Source organism: Montipora foliosa, chromosome 10 (assembly GCF_036669935.1).
Source record: "Montipora foliosa isolate CH-2021 chromosome 10, ASM3666993v2, whole genome shotgun sequence".
In the NCBI taxonomy this organism is placed as follows: Eukaryota; Metazoa; Cnidaria; class Anthozoa; order Scleractinia; family Acroporidae; genus Montipora; species Montipora foliosa.
The window spans coordinates 17991481-18009804 of NC_090878.1; the positions used below are offsets into that span (position 1 = coordinate 17991481).

An 18324-nucleotide genomic window follows, 5' to 3' on the forward strand; every position below is an offset into this window, starting at 1 on the left:
GTCATAGAACCAAAACCAAAGTAATTACTTTGGCCAATCAAAAACGAAGGAGACAATCCAGTAAACCAATCAAAACTCGAAGTAATTACACGTAGCCGACACAAAGCGCGGGAAAATCTGCACGCGCAAGCCTCGATTGTTTTCGGTTTCACTTCTAATTGGTTAAAAAAATGGCGCGAGAACTTCGAGCCAATCACTGAGCGAAGTAATGCAAAACCAAATGGAATTCGCTAATTACTTACGACATCTCTGAGGTAATCAGGAGTGCGGGAAAGGAAACTACAGTAGTTTAAGTCAACAGGAAACATATCTTTTTGAGGTCTTGCCGATGTCAGCAGAGAGAGCATTAATGCCTAATTTTGTACCCAGATCTCTCCTCCCGTTAGGTTCCCATGTCATGGAAAAATTGTGTTAAAGTGTACAAGTTTCGTAAATGATGACAAACGACATGAAAACGCCCTACCCTAGGAAAAAACCATACTGTCTTCGTTGACGAAAATGGGCGAGTCCATTGTCCTCTTGACGTAAAATCATTGGTGACGTATTTCAGAGCCTTGATCAGAAAGATACGCACGGTTTCAGTAAACCAAAGATATAAATTAACTAAAGACAAAACATGCGACGAATTTTTAATCATGTCCAAGACAAAGTGGTTAGTTTATAGTTACAAACAAATCTTCACCAACGACGAGGTTTAATTTCTAGCAACTGAAACTGAAATTGGCCTTGGCTTGTTTGCGGTCTCAGAGACTGAACGAAATCAGGCCGAAAGCAAAAACAATGCCACACCTCTAACAGCCACTGGACGGTCCTTCCGAATGAAGATACAAAATAACGAAAGCATTCTGGTTAACCCACCAATAAAGCGCAAACATTTGTCTTTACGATTCAAAAGAACCAAATTTATTCTTAACATAAATGGGGCTAAATTACTTCGTAACTTTCAACTAAAAAAATTGCACCAAATTCTACACAAGGAATAAAGAATCATATTATCACGACAGCCTAACAGAGTCATTTAATGAGGCCAACTTAGCTTCTTAGTATTTTAGATCGATAAAAAGTAGCTTTTGAATTTTTACAAACAGGCAACAAAAGTATTACCGAAAACTTCTTTCACTTAGAATTGTAAATCGATATCTTGAATGTTCACTGTACAGAAATAGTAGATTGTAAATATCTTGAACGGCAAAAAACTTCTCAAAATTTATCGTTGTGATTTCACTTTTGTCAAGTTTCTTCTTCTTTTCATGGATCTTGGCAAAACATATTTGAAATTTAGCAAATTTAAGATCTGTTCTTTATGAAACGCTTAAAGCTTAAGCTTCCTAAAAAAATTGTGCCCAATGTTCCTCTGTTGTAATGAAACGTACGTGAACTTGCTCTTTTAAATCTTTAACGATTCGTATGAACAGCGCAAAACGGTTACAACTTTAGAGGACGGAAAGCATCCCTTCTTCCGTTTAATGCGTCGAGCGTGACCTGTACATGTAAAATTGAATTAAACAGCGAAGGAGGGTTTATTTCCGGATTGCGTCCAGGTCACGCTCAACAGAATGCGTAACTGACGAAATTAATACTAGAGCGTGTGACCTACGAGAGTGGCAAAATTAGGGACCATGCACAATGACAACGTGAACGACAACGAGAAAGGAATCAAACATGCAAACTTACTGGAAGACAACCTTCCGTGTATGAGTTTCCGAGCTGCAGGACATTGCATAATAAGAGTTGAACTTACAAGCGTTTTCGATCCGAGCATGCGCACTGAGAAAAATGTCCACGTGAGTTTTAAAAAAAGCTCCCAGTTTACCACTCGTTTCCATCGCTCACAACCGCCTTTGAGAATTCCCGAAAATTACATGACAGTTCATCGCCACCCTTCCAAAGAACATAGAATTCTCTATTCTCACATTCCCCATAATACACTTTGTTTATCCCCCAAATTTTGCATAACCCATTGTAAAAAAAGTAAAAAAAAGTGGTGCATTTATATAGCGCCCTTATCACAACGTTTCAAAGGCGCTTTACAATGGTCAATTTACCCCCAGCGGACTGGAAGCATATACAGGCGCAAATTGCAGCCGCTTCTAAGCAGTCCATGCATGCTGGTACTCTTTTCACCGACCTCGGAAGGATGGAAAGCTGAGTGAACTTTAGCGGGAAAGAAGGTCGCCAAATATTCCACTCTCGGCAGAACCGGGAATGGAACCCGGGACCTTAGGGTTGGAAGGCAGAGATCTTACCACTGCGCCAACCCCTCCGCTGTTTTAAAATGCTCTTGAGACACTGCATATTCCCAAGAGAATTTGAAAACAATGTTTTATGCAAAATTTGGGGAGCAAACGAAGTTTATTATGAGGAGTGTGAAAATAGAGAATAGTCCATTTTACAGTCGTGTGCTTAGTTACCTGGTCTATGAATGAAAGTGAGGCTGGAGTTGAGCTTGTTTTGATAGAAACCTCACTGCTTTTTTAATGTTAATTATTACTAATTGGCATGACAACAACATCATTAACATAAGAAAAGGAGAGAGGTCTGTATCATAACAAGGCCATCACCAGCCTCACTTTCACTTAAAGGCCCGGTAACTAAGCACACAACTGTAAAGAGGTCTATTGACAGAGAAGAACTGCCATAGCAGAAAAAGACTTCCGCCAATCCACAATATTAAGAGACCTTAAGAGTTATTGTGAAGAAATACAACTATTTAAATGTTTTGAAAAAAAAATTAAAGAAGAAGCCTTCGACATGCTTGACTGGGTTATTCTTATCGATATCGGTGCAGACAAGACGAAATCCAGCGATCCAGATTCGATTCTCGGCCACTGAATTGTTATCTTCTTCCGTTTCAATTTACGTTAAGTTTACAACTTCGTGCAGCTGAAGTAAAAGGAAAAGGCCAGATTGAGAGAAGGAAACGAGTTGTAAACAAATTCACAATCGTGCGTACTCCAGCTTGAAACCAATTGGCTTTTTGAAAAATAGACTTCAGGAACAGCATGTTTCACTACGATTTTCCAAAACACTAACAAGATCTAGAAGATAGCGGGTTCTAGTATATATTTAACCACTTGAAATCCGTATAAATTACAAATTGGGTTTTCAGTTTTCCCGGATTAAAATGGTCCATAATAGCTCCAAACAGCTAAACTTGAGAGAACCAAACATGGTTTCATTTGCTTATTATTACTATTATAATAACATTTAAAGCTTCATTATATAACATCAAAACATATTATGGTTAAAATATTTTTGTTCATATTTTACAGGTATCCGATAAAATATTTCCTTCAGCTTGGCCTGGGTCGCTTTGCTTCAGGTTCTAAAGATCCGGTCCCAGATGGGTGAATGCTTGTAGAAATAGCAGCGCTAGTAGCTGACGAACCATCTGCAAAAAAAAAAGATAACTTTCTTTTGTTCGAAACTACAATAAGCGACAAAAATAGTTGAGACACTGAAATGGAAAGACAACACTTATGGAAAAATCACCCTTAACGTTACATTTTCCACTTTGCACTCCCTCCTCCGAAACCCCTCCACTCCCCCCCTCCCCCCCCCCCCACTCAAAAAAAAAAAAAACTCGGTAGTTACGTCACTCTCCCCAGTTCGTGCTCGCTGTGTAAAAACAAAGATGGCGGCAATCTGTGCCCGATCCCGACGATCAAACGGGAAAATTGGGGACTGTGAAGAGTCAACAGTTCAATTATACGTCTTTCATATAATTTTCTCTTCATGCAACGACTGGAACTTCGGCCTGAAATTTTCTGTTTGCCCAAACTTAATGAAACCATATTTAATGTCAGGTTACTTCTCGGCCGTTAGCCGCAGCTACCGTATACGTAACCAAATGAGCGAAATACTCTACTGCGCATGAACTGAAAGGGCATTCACTGTAGGTTGTTTACATGTAGGACAAGCAACAGTTTGTCATTTGTCTGCAACCCAGTGCCCTCTAATGAATCAGATATTATTTTACAGCTTACTCACATGTTAAGTCCGGCTGCTCTGTCAAGAGACTTCCATCAACTGTGTCCAAGCCCATGGAGAAAGCTGAACCAAGACCAACAAACTAAGGACAACAAAGAATAAACAGTCAACAAAAAAGTGGTTGACAATACATACATCTTATTCGATGGTTTAACATTTAATACGCGCGGATATTTTGCGAGTTGATCCCGCGAGTATTATATGTTAAACCATGGAATAAGAGATTTATTATTCCACTACAAAAAGGTGTTATTTTGCTTCAATTTTATTTCGTAAGAGTGTTTCTAAAAAAAAGGCATCATCTGTCCTTCAAGCCGCTTGCGAACGATGTAAACAGCACAGAAAGCCAGCCAAATGTCCTTTATTTGATTGTATAAACGAAATAACAAGTGACCAGCGATGACAAGCTAAATTCTCAGGCTTTGCATCGTGTTGAAAACAATTTCTTTCATTGAAAAATTCGCGTTCCGTCCGTATTTGCTTTTTTCTAAACCGGTTAAACCGGGACACTACAGTGTATAAATGGCGTAATAGTGGAATAATAAATTTGTGTAATATAACCGCAAACGATTCTTCCTTTTCATCCTTTCCTCTGTTAAGCCTATGTAGCAGCTGTCGCAAGACCTGAGCTTTACTCTTCCAACGAGAATGTACCGATCAAAGCAGTTGCTTTTTTCATCTTTCTCACTCACCTCTCCCATGACAGCCATAGGTGACGCGCCGATTGCTTTGGCAACTTTGTGCTCCACCAGGTAAAACATGTACTCATCATACAGAAGCCGAATCAAATGAAAGGAACCGAAGCTGGCAGCGCTTCGCAGAGTCAAGTCACGGATAATCATTGAGCTATAAAGAAAAATGACAGTTTTGAAGGTTGGGTAATCTGTTGTCTTCAAAGGGTAACAAAGCACAGATATGGAAGTCAGCGAGATCAAGGTGTGTTCTGACACTAAGGAGTGGGAAATTACAAGAGTATTAGATAAAGAGTGTTTCTCTATCATTTTGCAGTCTTGACCCATCGCTATTTTCGCAATAGCCCATTTCCGAGTTGCTGGATGCCTCAGTTTCAAAACGAGTCCTGGTGCACAACCATTCAAATGGAAATGAGTTGCGTATTCTTCTGCAAATCAAACTCATTTCCCTTTCAATAGTTGAGCACCGAGACTCACTTCGAAACCGAGACAAACAGCAACTCGGAAATGGCCCATTCCCATAATACAGTTCATTTTGGGGGGTTATTTGCATTAAAACAATGGATATCCAGTTCACGGAAGCATGATATAGTCCCAAGAGTAAATAACTTGTATTGTTTTTATGAAAAGAACCTCCAAAACGCATTGCATTATGGGACTGGAAAAATAGTCTATGTAGTCTATGGACTTGTATGTATTTGTTGATACACTTTACGTGCAAAAACAAGCAAAGGGCCACCACTTTAAGGACGGTGCCTACTATCGTTATTGCGCATACGTTCTGCGCATCTCGAGATACTCGGATTTCCTATGGGTGCTGCTTATTGATACAGGGATATTTTTGCGTGGTTCTATGCGGAGAAAGAAGAACTTAGCACGTGCTCTTGGTATTCAAAAAGAAAATTGGGGGTAGCCACTTAGATAATTAAGCTTCAATTTGGAAAAGTAGGCACCGTCCTTAACCAATCAGGAGAAGCCATGTCACGCGTGACTGCTTCTGTCATGTTTTTTTCCCTCAGGGACATGACAACTAATTTTTTGCGGCAACGGGTATTCTAAAAATAGACTCACTTGTGATCGTGCTGGGGAGCCCACCCATGCCATAACAACACTCTTATCTAATTCACTCTTGGAAATTAACACTCTTCTACAATAACATTTAATGCACACACCTGTAAAACGACCACTTGAGAAGAAACTGCCTGGCTGCTTTTGGAAACTCTTCGGTGCCTTCATGTTCCTTGAGAACCTGATCCACCACACCTTCCAGCCAAGTGGCCCACTGCTCCAGGGAATTCTAAAAAAAAATTACAGTCGGAGTCGTAATCAGAACCGCAGAGCGATACGATCAAATGAAAATCAAACTGTCGGAGTCGGAAGCAGAATACCGATTCCGCTTATGACTCCATCGCTTACGATCCAGGAAGCGGAAGCGGAAGAATAAACCAATCACAATGCTCCATTCCAAGCATGTGATCGGATGGTTCTTCCGCTTCTGCTTCCGACTCCGACAATCTACTTTATACTGGATCATAAGCGACGGAGTCATAAGCGGAGTCGGAAGAAAATGAGGAACGTACTGATTCTTCCGACGCCGATTCCCTTGAGCTGATGACTCCGCTTACGACTCCGATCTTTGTTTTTCACGAGGTCATAAGCGCTCTTACAGCGACTCCGTCGCTGTTGAAAACCAGGCTTTAGTGTCCCTGACCTTACGTGAGAGCTAGAGCGGTTGTCAATTGAGTGTCGACAGTAATTAGCAAATTGCTTTGGTTTTGCATTAGTTTACTCAGTGATTGGTTAAAAGTTCTCACGCCATTTTTTCAACCAATCAGAAGTGAAACCGAAACCAGTCGTGGCTCGCGCGTGCACATTTTCCCGCGCTTTGTGCCAGCTACGTGTAATTACTTCGAGTTTTGATTGGTTTACTGGATTGTCTCCGTCCTTTTTGATTGGCTAAACTAATTACTTAGGTTTTGGTTTTACGACATTCGATTGAAATCCGTTCTAACCAGTTAAAGGACGTACAAACCACTGTTACTCAATCATAACTTGAGAGGTCCACGTAATTATGAAAGTGTAGGAAAACAACGAAAGATCTGCCGAGATTGTCTATGACTAACTGTCTGTGGGTTTGAAAACGGGCACAAATTTAAGAAACCATAATTAATGGCAAACCTGTTGCTGTAGAGTGAGTTTAAAATCCTGCTCCAGGCGATACACCATATTGTCATCACATTGACATACCCAGGACGCTTGCTCCTGAAATAAAAAATAAATTATTATCAACTATTGAGGCCTTAAAAAATTGAAAGAGGATTAAGCGGTAACAGTCGGTTAATCTGAATTTTTTGTACGGAAGAACAAAAGAGCTTAGGGACGGTGTCTACTGTTGCTATTGCGCATACGTTCTGCGTGAACGCAAGGTCATCCCAAGATGGATTAAGATAAGCGCAACCTATGGTCACACCCCATTCTACTACACGTACAACAAGGCAAGGCAAACCAGCTTTTTCTCATACACTGTACCTGCACGTTGGCAAAGTCTACTCTGTTGAGATCAGCTAACATTTGACTGATCTGGGAAGAGTTCTGTAGCACAGCACGAGCTGCTTGGGCTAAATGATTCAGAGAAGTGTACCGACGCAGAGTTTGTGCAAATGCACCACAGCTTGAAATCTGTAAAATAAAATAAAACGAACCAATTATTTACGAAGAGTGGGTGGGCAATAACATATTTATTTGAACAGCTATTCATCATGGCTATTATGTCCTGGAAGCCTTTAAAAACTCTTCGCATGGGTAACTGAAATTTTTGAGCAAATTTTTGTGATTTAATTACATGAGAATGTATATAGTTAACTACGCTGATCTGGTTTTATAATAATATTGTGACAAAATGAAAGTTCCCCCAAAATCACATCCAAATTGAAACACATTGAACCACTTAAAATCGAAGCGACTTGGCTAGAACAAAATTGTACTTCGTGTGTGCAATGTCAAAATCACTGCAGTCCATCTGGCAAGCTTCAACGTGACACTTACTTTAACATCTGCCATCTTCTTTGGAATCTGGTCCAGACTTTTCACAAGCCAAGACTCCAGACCTTTGGCAAAATTGCGCACAGCCTGTGTCAGGGAAGCTAAAGGAAAAACGACACATCAGATAATTTTTCCACTGGTTTTCTGAGAAAAGGACCACTGACAATATCAAAGATTGCAATTTCTATACAGCAAAAAGACTGAAATGCCCCCTCCATGTGGATAAATTCTTGCTTCATACCTGGAATTGGTCTCAGCACATCAGGAATGAGGACTTCCACCAAAGTCTGATAAAGAAGCTGGTCACACGCCTTGACAAAGGTAATGATCGGATCATATTCACACAGCTGTAACAGTTTGGACTGAGAGAGTCGGCTCTCATACTCCCCATCATCACTGAAAATATTGAAAGAAATTAATAACTTCTTACTAACCGAGCGCGAGGGTCGTATTGGGGAATATTAGGGAGTTTTAGCAAAGACGACGGCTACGGCTACGGCAACGCCACAAAGCAAGAATATTATTGGTTGAAAAAGGAAAAATGCTCGTGCTGCACGTGCAACACGAATTTCCGTGCATTTCTCTGCCGTACTCCACAAAACAACAACGTGAAATCACCAAATTTTAGGTTTTGACGACAACGTGAGCATATAACAATGAAAACGTTTTTAACAGTTTTGACTTTAAAACCGTTCGTACCCATCCATTTACAGGATAGTTCGCCTGTACCGTACAATGTGAACAAGACGGATTAATCGCGAATACTTACGATAGCGCTAAGTTATATTTTCGACTAACGTTTTCGTTGCTGTAGCCGTCGTGAGGGAGAATAATGCCCTACAATTCAGTCACAATTAGCCAATCAGAGCGAGCATTATATCGCCTAAAAACACAAGCCATACAATAATTATCATTAATAAGTAATTGCACGATGATCTTTCTTGTGCAATTTGGAAGAAAAAAGCACCTGTAAATATTTACATGTATTATTGCACTTGCCCAGAATTTTGTTCGTTTTTGGAAAAATTCACTTGCGCTTATTTATTCCAAATTGCACTTGAAATCATGTGATTATCTTTACAAATTGAACAATGATTAGATAGATTGTTTATTAAAAAATCACAACATGGCAGTCCGTGGACTGAATTGCGTAAAAGGAAATAATTACATGCTAAAAATATACACTAATTGAAAAAAAAAACTACGAATAATCTATATAAATTCTAAAAACTACTGTATATAAGTAAAACTATGTACAAATTAATGTTCCATTAAGTTGAGAAATCCACAAAAACCATCAAAACCTTACATTCATCAAATGCACATGCTCGGGATAAATGAGTTCTTAAAATGATTAGCGCTAAAATGAGGCATGGCGTAGGTCCTAGGATGTCCTAAATTATACCTCGGATTCTTCTTAGGGGGTAGTAGCAAAGAAAGCTTATGTTGGCCTGGACATGTTTATACTGAAACGAAAAGCTTGTGACATTAAGTGCCACGCGTCTGGCGCACAGTGTGACCAGACCAAACCAAACCATTACACATGAAGGGGTTATGAGCGTTGCAGTCCCTACTGCATGGGTAGGGACTGCAACAAAAAATTTCCCCATTTGATATTTAACAAGATGTGATTACTGACACACATACCCTGCATCTTTCTGGCCATCCTGATCTTCTCCCTGACCAGTTTTGTTATCAGCTGCTGAGTGTCGCCAAAATGTCTGCCACAGTGACTCAACAACAGTGAACTGTAAGTTGACCACAACGTCAAGGAAAGCCTACAGGTAAAAACAATGGACACAAATGTATCAGTGATTTAAAGGTCTATTATAACTATTGTGTGGCAATAATGTATCAAACAAGTAATTGGTAAATCCTTACATGTATGTTCAAGCATACCTCACAATGTTCTCTGTACATGTCAACAAATGTATCTAGATCCTGGTCTGTAATGCCCTCTGCATTGAAAAGTAATTAAACAATCTTTAAATTTTATTCACTTTACAACAAACACACACACAAAACCTGCAATAAAAACCATGTTAACATTTTTAGACCAATGAACACATTAAGTAAGGTCAAGTCTGCTACGCGCCTAGAAGGCCCATCAGGCCGGCGCTTATCTCCAGTTTCTGTAGCATGAAGCGACTAGGACTATTTTCTACTCCCCCCTGGATGGGATGCTAGTCTACCGCAGGGTTACCCCCACCATTAAATTCGCTGGTACGCATTTATACACCAGGGTGGAGAGAGGCGCCGTGAGAGTAAAGCGTCTTGTCCAAGAACACAACACAATGTCCCCGGCCAGGACCCGAACCTGAACCACTCGATCCGGAGTCGAACGAACTAACCATGAGGCCACCGCGCCTCCCGAATGAACACATTAATGATACTACATGTAATAACAGCAGTAATGAAAGGAAAGCCAAAAAACTTGAGGCACAAAGCCGGCTTTTGTTCCCATGACCACTGCAATACCAGTTGAGCTACTGTATCAAGCTGGTCATTCTTGTGAGTTCATACAGGTAATAAACCAGCGAGAATGGATGTGAAGAGTGAAGATATGAAAGACGCAAGTCATACATCTACCTCTTAATGAACTGTTGACATACAGATGCCAAGAGAAACAAGGTTTAGGATGCACATTATAAGATCAGAAAATTGCATAGCAAAGGAATTAAGTACTGAAGAGCACAAAATAAAGTTGGGAAAAAATCAACCACGGTGACCATATTAAACCAACAGGTTGTCCAGGATAGTTTTTTCCCCTAGAAACTGGCCACAATGATGAGTGAAGTCCCAAAGAAGGACTCCTCCTCTTACATTGTATCATACATTGTACGCTCTGGTCAATTGGTCAATACATATAACTTGATATATGATTACATGCATAATCCAACGACAAGCTACATGTATAAGAAATAACTTGAGACTGAAGATAACTTTCATTCAGATTTTGAAACGATTCAGCCAGTCTTCAACAACGGCTGTCCTTCGCAGGACTAGACAGTTCACAGGATGATCTTTCAGCAGCAAGTTATAAAGTTATAGCACGTGGGTCCCAGCAGTTAGCTTAATACGGATAACTGTAACGAAAATGTGCATGTTGAAAAATTCACCTGGAACAGGGACATCCTTGAGGTCTAATTCATCAAACTCCGGCAACCCCTGTGTCACATCCCCCAAGTACTGCTGATGCTGCTGCATCTGTGCCTGCTGAGCTTGCTGGTCAGCTGATACTGCAGGAGACTGTGACGCTGATTCACCAGCGTCTGTCGAGTCCAACCTTGCTGCTGGCTTCAGTCTGTGAAAAACAGAAAAATATGACAAAATTCCACCTCTGGTCCTTGTGGAATTTTTGGCAATATGACTGCCACCTTGTTGTAGTTACACGTGTATGTACAAAATGGCCTAATGAGAAAGTTGGGTCCAATGCTACGGGCTTCACATTTACATGCACTGCCAGTTGCAACGTCTTCATCTCACCAGTGCCTTGAACATATTAGAACTCCAAATTTTACTATCATTCTTTTTAAATGGCTGCCATGTTTTGTTTGAATAGTTATTTTTAGATTTTTTGAGGTGGAATGCCCCTGAACTAACTGGATAGCTCCATGTATAAAGTATTAAAGGATTTTCAAAATTCCAACGAGTTACCTCTTCTGCGTGGATGGAGATTGCCGCATAGCCACTTGGGATTCTTCAGACAGTGCATTGAGTGGTGAGCTTGGCTTGATGCGTATTCCATAATAGTGGTACTTGGAGTTACCCCTGTTATACCACAGAAACAACAAAACAAAAGTATTTTTATAAACATTTTTTTTCTGCAGATGTGAAAGACACTGAAGTCTTGTATACAGTGTACTGTACACCCAACATAATATTATTTGAAAGGGGAGGGGAAAGAAAGTAGCTGAGGTGTGAGTGAAATTGAGGGGCTATCAACCGTTATTGAAGTGAGAGCAGGACCTAAAAAATGGGTTAAAGGCAGTCATTAAAACAAAAGCTTCATCTTTTTGACAGAGTAGAAAAATCTGACTAAAATGATGCCTTCATTCAAACCTAACAACGACAGGAGAATGGTTTGTGGGATTAAGTGTTAAGAAAGAGGTTTCAAACATGCCAGAAAGAAGGAACAATATAAAATGCATTTGTAATTATTTCTGACCTTGTGCCAAGGCGTCTTGTTCTCAATCCCATAAAAACTGATCTGATCAGTTTCCCAAAGCTTGCTGCATTCACAGCGTCCAGTTTGTTTGCCTGGCAGTGTTGCAAGTAATGGTTATACAGGGTGCTCCTTGGTAAACTCACTCCTTCTGCTGTCTCGTAGTTATCAACTAGCCATTGAACCTTCAAAAACATGAGAAAGGATGTCATGATATGTGGTCACCTCAACAGTGTCAGAGGGTGCCACTAGCTGCTTGCTCTCATTACTGTAGTTATTTCCTGGAGACCAGTGCTCTATTTAAGTTTTATCACATACGGGACAAAATTACCGAACGCTGATTGGTTGAGACAGAGGGCATTATAAATTTGTTCTTAATCATGAGGGCACTTTTGGTAATCAGGAGGGCATGATTACTACTTGATCCAGATTGGTTAACAGTTGCTTATCCAGAGCAAGTGAAGTTAGGGTACTTGAGAGAATCTTCTTCCAGATTTGCACCATTTCTGTTGACAGCTTTGATTTATTGAAATGAACTTTAACTGAATGAAAGCTTGTTAAGTTTATTGTCATTTGTCGTGGCATTGAACAAGCTTCCCTCAACAATTTTTCCCTTTTCCCCCTGAATCCAAATGAACTTACTGTAGCAGGAGATGCCCTTGTTGTGTGTGTTATAGGATGTCTTTGCGCCTGCATCGCTGTCCCAGCTGGTGTAACCTGTATATAACCTGTCTGTCCACTTGAGACAGCCCCTTGTGTAGTTGCAGCTGCAAAATTCTGTTGCTGCTGCCCTGCATCAAGATAAGGCGCTGTGGCTTGTTGGGCAAACATTGTTGCATCATTATAGTAGGCATTGCCCCTGAAAGAGAGTCAGATGCAGAGTCAAACAAGAGGTAACAACTGATTCTTTCATACAATGCATTATGCCTTTACAGTGCGACACGCCTTACCGTGACCACCTAACAAATCAGGAAGTGTGAATTTGATTGACAGTCACGCCTCCTTGCAAAATTCACAGTTGTAAATTGAAGACCTTTGCATGGGTTGTTGAGTTGACACATAATTGTCAAATGTGAAAGTTTGTTTGGGTGGCCAAGGTAAGGCGCGTTGTAGTCTATAAGTGTCTGAAAGCATTGTTTCTCTCTCTTAATAAAGGTCACAGCACCATCGTCACAGCAGTGTACTTCATTTTGAGTAGCGCCCCTTCTTTCTATGCAACTTAATGTTAACCCAGAATTACTTTTACACAACACGAATCAAAGAACAAAGATAAACTTTGAAAAACTGTTAGGCTGAACAGTTTTCAAAAACCCTTATTGCAATTCATTTTAATCTTCTTCAACTTTGCAAACCCCTGCCTTCTTCTGTATTTGCTGCTTTATGTAAAACTTCCTTTTAATGATTCAAGCAGCTACATGTATTTTTGTTTTGCTTGATTTGGTTGCCAGTTCCCAGTGGCTGAATTTGGCCAAGTTCCGAGACACAGCTCCTTTAAATAAACAACAAGTCTTTTGAAGGCGTCTTTAATTCATTGTCGCTAAGTTTTTTCCGTGATTACTGTTGTGTGTTACCCTCCATAAATAAAGTTGATTATCATTATTGTTATTGATCAGTATCTTTTAAACTAACGGATTATTGAAGAGCGTTCGACAGTGTGTTTCCATAGGTTTCCAAGCTAGAAAACTAAGCATCTGGCCCCAGTTGTTCAAACGATGGATAGTGCTATCCGCCGGATAAATCACTATCCACTGGATAACTCAATTGGTTTTGCTAGTGTTTATCTGCTGGATAGTGATTTATCTGCTGAATAGCACTATCCATCGTTTGAACAACTAGGGCCAGATCGAGATCAATAGGCATGCCAGAATCCATGCGAGGGTGCCCCTGCAACCAACAAAAGAATCTTCGGGGTGGCTATTTTGGTAGCCCTTAATTTTAGAAGAATCTTGATTCATTTTGCCAAGACTGAAGCAGTCACCAAATATGAACAAAATTTAAGGACCTGTTCTCCTTCGATCAAATGCAATTAACCCACTGACCCCTGGGAGTGCGACATATTAGATGTTACTCGGTCTAATTGCCAGACGATTTTACTACTCAAGGGGGGGAGGAGGGGCAGTTCAGGAGTCAATGAGTTAATTAACTGAGCAGAAAAAAAAGAGACGTATCCGCTCAACAAATCATGAACTGTGGGGTAAGATCGAACAAACGTTAACAAATTTGCTGCACACATCAGCTATCAGCCTGTATTTTTATCCCACCAATTACGCAACAACCCATGCATCAAAGACGAACAATGTGTATCAGTTGGTTAACATTCCAAAAAGTAAAGGGACAAACGTATCATTTCCAGCCGTCCTAATCACAAAATTGCGTTGTTCTGCATTATGAATGATCACAAAGACTATGAAAACAAAATCCTAATCTTACGTACAACACTCCTATTTAGTCATACAGTGTAATAATTTAAGGAAATTACAGTAGATTATCAGGGTTATCATGAAACCTGTATAAACACCTGCTACGGGTGCCGCTTGATCGGTAGATCATTGAGTCAATCACTTGCAGTGCGGCTGAAAATAGCACAGCAACAGCTGTTCAAAATTCCATTGAGAACCCTGATTACATGTAGACATGTCGCCAATTAATAATAAATATTACTGGTTGACTCACTTATAGAATGTTTTCACTCAAGTGATCAGTAACCTTTCTTTCCCATCGAAACAAACGTTTGCATGATAATAGAGCTTGATTCCCAGAGGATTACTTGGAGACCCCAATATGGCCACCATTCCTTTGTTCACGGACATCAACATGGCCACCATGACGAAATGTGAAAACACTCTAAGTGGGGAACTTATTAAAATTTACATGTAGGGCTATGTCATTGACCAAAATAATATTAATAGTGATCAGAAGTATTTTGCAAAAATATTTTTCGCTGTACTGGCTCCAAAATGAATGCCAATGGAAAATGAAAAACTAGAATTTCATTCTCACTCATAAAAAAAAGTTTGACTCTCTCCTAGGCAAATTGATCAAAAAGGTAATATTGAAGAATGCGTTGCATGCTTTCACTTCAATGTCATATTTATAATGAAATATAAATTTTGTTCTGTAAATTAAGATTAATGTTGCAGCTAGCTTTAAAGTACATTGTATAAACTGCATTACAGCAAATTGTTGGTTAGTAGCTTTCATTTGATTCAGAATTTCACCCATACATGTAAATGCAAAGGTTAGAATTAAGTTCAGAACCCTATAATAAAGAGCATTAAAGAAAATATTTCTCAATATACAGTTTGTAGCTTTCACTAGAATGGTCACACAATTGGATCTCAACACTTTACAGACTGAGATTAGTACAGTTGGATTGTACATTGCAGCTCTAAATAATTCTGTATTCAAAGAAATGTCCACACTTAAGGATTTCACTATCTGGACCAAAAGATAAAATTGTATTTATACAGTAAATGTCTTCTCACTCAAGGTTAAACCCCAGAGAGCAAGAAATCTAACAAAATATCAGGAAATGATCACACATGCTGTACATGTATTCTATTATTTGTTTCTTCAGAGCAGAAAGAAAAATACTAGGATTTGATGAGATGAATTCTTGCACCATAAAAAAACTTCACAGAGAACTTTCCCCTCAACAAATACCGATTTTAATTTAAATGATCAGGGAAGAAGCACTGATAAGTTCTTACACAACAATATCACATGAGACTAGAATACACTTGCCAATGCAAGTAACTGCATGTAGTCATAATTCTTTAGTTATGATAGTAACTGAAGCTACATTAAAGAGAGAAGTGGAAATTTGAAGATAACTCACATGTAAGTCGAGACAGGCATCATGTGAGAAAGGCTTGCCATTCAAAGTTAGACAAAACTCAGCGTTCAAATCCCTTTTGTGGAGGCTTTGATCCTGATAATCAACAGAGCTCTCAAAACTAATTCTCCTTCCCTCCAATTCATTCACAAAGCCTTAATGCGTTACCATGGAAAAGCTGTGGTTCCTTGGTAAAAATGCTATATTCATGAATATCCAATCCACTTTAATAAATAAACATGCAACATTCAAAGCACAGGATAGCTAATTAATGCATGAGTCGTGCCAACATTGCATTGTGAACAACAATATCCAAGAGAACTAGAAATTTCTATGGTGATTGTCAAAGCAGATTATTTTCAAAAAAATATATTTCTTTCGCTTATTTCTCACAACTGCACAATGAAAATGAAGTTGACTCAATTTCTGCATTTGGCAAAAATCTTTCTGAATAAAGCAAAAATCTTCAAATATCATAATAGTTCATGTGCCAATACCTTTCAAGTTATTTTAAATAAAATTATACATACTAATATTATGTTTTGTTTTTGTGGCTTCCATGTATCGGGAGCACTTATCATAAATTAACGTGTGGAATAAATTACATATGAATAATTATCAACAGATATTTTACGTAGTGAAAGGCGGACGAAACAAAACGTCGAATTGCCGAGAACTGGGAAACATGGTCTGATTCTTTTGCTAAATAATTAGTTTACTATAAAGAGTTTGCCTGCGGAAAGACAAAAACCAACCTACTTTGCAATCAATTGTATCGATTCCATGTGTTTTGTGAATGACAGAGCCAGGTGTTCGCAACGTGTCGATAACCAAACAAAGAGAATTCGCCTCACAGTGAAAATCAAGGGAGATTTATATCCCAGCAGACATACATTAAGCGGATATTAGAAATAAATAGCGATATAGACACAGAACTTACCCTGTCCCGTTTGGATATATGGTGTGATCAGATGGGGCTTCGACAAAATGAACTTCTGCTGTCGGGAAACCTGCAAGACGATAAAGGAAAAAATGGACTAAAGTAAATAACATTTCACCCCGTGTAACCGTAGACTTATATTTATAAGCTTACACAATAACACATTAATTGCGGAATCGATCGAGCGAAAATTCGTCCTTTCCCGGACCATAAGATTAGTAACATTTCGATATACTACCTTCCTTGGCCTGGAACTCGTCGCTAGAAATAACACTGGCAGTGATGATCTGTGGTTGTAACGTAGCTTGCGGAGCTTGCAGCTGTGCTGGTTGTACTGTTAACGTAACAGCATTCACTGGTAAAGTGGTTTGGTGAGGCGATGGGGGCACATTCTGCGAAGAAACGACGATACCGTGCGATATAGCACTCGCCGCACTCACGACTTGCTGTGTAAAATCCTGTGGGCTAGAAACCACATTGTTCGTGGCAGCCGCCTGCGATTTGACTTCGCCAGAATCGAAGTTTTGCGCGACAAAGTTTTGCTGGGGTTGTGTGGTCGCCATTCGGCGATCTGAGAAATAAATCGAACAGAAAATGTCTGTGTGTTTTGTTGATGAACATGTCAACAGGATTCTCAAAGTTAAAGATCACACGCGCGCAGAAACATGTAGCATGCTTCAGTTCATCAAGGTTTAACTTTTACGCAATTAGCTACATAAACGAACAGAAACCAACTGTAACGCTCAGCATTCACTAAAATTAGGTCTACACTACAGCAACATCGTCTCGCAGTATTAGATACAACTTGTGAAAGGAGGAAATTACGAATTTTCTCCAGAGTCATGAAAAAGAAAACGATAGAGAACACGCGAGCGAAGCGGGCTGAAAGAAACAAATCGAAGATGGAAACATCGAGCGAAGATAAGCCCAAAGTTGGCGGCCAAAATGCCGGAACTTTAACTTCAATCTCTACCATACCAGTTGTGAAATATGGGAAGACTGTAACCTTGACTACACTGTCGCCTTGGAGAGAGACTTCTTACTCGGTTGTTGCTGACAACATAGACGAACTTCGCAACCGCTTTTCACTTCGCCACGACAACGACACTTGCTCCTTCTTTTTACTGCGGGGTGGCCCAAAATTTATTACGTGGGCTTGGAAAAGTTCCCGGATGACGTAAATATTGAGAAACAAAGGGAGTGCCGGGAATGAAAATTGTTCGTCTTCTTTTCTTTCTGGGTGGTCTGAATGACGCAAAAGAATTGAATATAGATACTTGTTGAAACGTACCACGAGAAAAACTGAGTAACGGCGTCGAGCATCGGACATTATTTGCCTAAAAATTGAGAATCCGGAAATCCGGAAATCCCATTTCCGGTATCCGGAATCCGAAAATCAGGAATCCGGCATCCGAAAGCCGGAATCCGGAATAAGAACCCGAACCAAAGTCACATAAAATGATCCCGCGTCTTGCAATTGTTTACTTTTATCTGTCTGAGCAATTTGTCACTTGCTGACTCCTTTTGGGAGGGGATTCATGTAATGACTTCGGATAAACTTTTTCTTTTTCTTCGGGAGTCCATGACTAAGGAGCTTGCTTCTCCTATACAAGCCTTACGAGTCAACCTTTGCGCCTGTTGATACCCTACGTGGTCAGCG

At 39.8% G+C, this 18324-nt stretch overlaps 1 protein-coding gene across 3 annotated transcripts in view; it reads right to left on the bottom strand.

The window, feature by feature from the left end:
• Positions 1-615: 615 nt before the first annotated feature.
• The window catches only part of LOC137973128 (DNA-binding protein RFX2-like), a 26578-nt gene continuing 8869 nt past the window's right edge, over positions 616-18324 (bottom strand). The window contains exons 1-17 of one of the 3 annotated variants that reach the window (XM_068819870.1): positions 17671-18324; positions 16903-17235; positions 16665-16734; positions 12532-12748; positions 11893-12074; positions 11382-11495; positions 10844-11028; positions 9624-9682; positions 9372-9502; positions 7966-8120; positions 7728-7825; positions 7212-7361; positions 6861-6944; positions 5855-5979; positions 4683-4836; positions 3991-4072; positions 616-3391 (exon numbers count right to left, since the gene is read on the bottom strand). The exon at positions 17671-18324 is cut by the window's right edge and continues 428 nt beyond it. In XM_068819870.1, coding sequence (XP_068675971.1) covers positions 3294-3391; positions 3991-4072; positions 4683-4836; positions 5855-5979; positions 6861-6944; positions 7212-7361; positions 7728-7825; positions 7966-8120; positions 9372-9502; positions 9624-9682; positions 10844-11028; positions 11382-11495; positions 11893-12074; positions 12532-12748; positions 16665-16734; positions 16903-17227 — 2229 coding nt within the window. In that variant the 5' untranslated portion in view covers positions 17228-17235; positions 17671-18324 and the 3' untranslated portion in view covers positions 616-3293. Of the gene's footprint in view, positions 3392-3990; positions 4073-4682; positions 4837-5854; positions 5980-6860; positions 6945-7211; positions 7362-7727; positions 7826-7965; positions 8121-9371; positions 9503-9623; positions 9683-10843; positions 11029-11381; positions 11496-11892; positions 12075-12531; positions 12749-16664; positions 16735-16902; positions 17236-17642 lie in introns of all 3 variants that reach the window. The other 2 variants (XM_068819869.1, XM_068819868.1) reach the window with 2 other exon arrangements.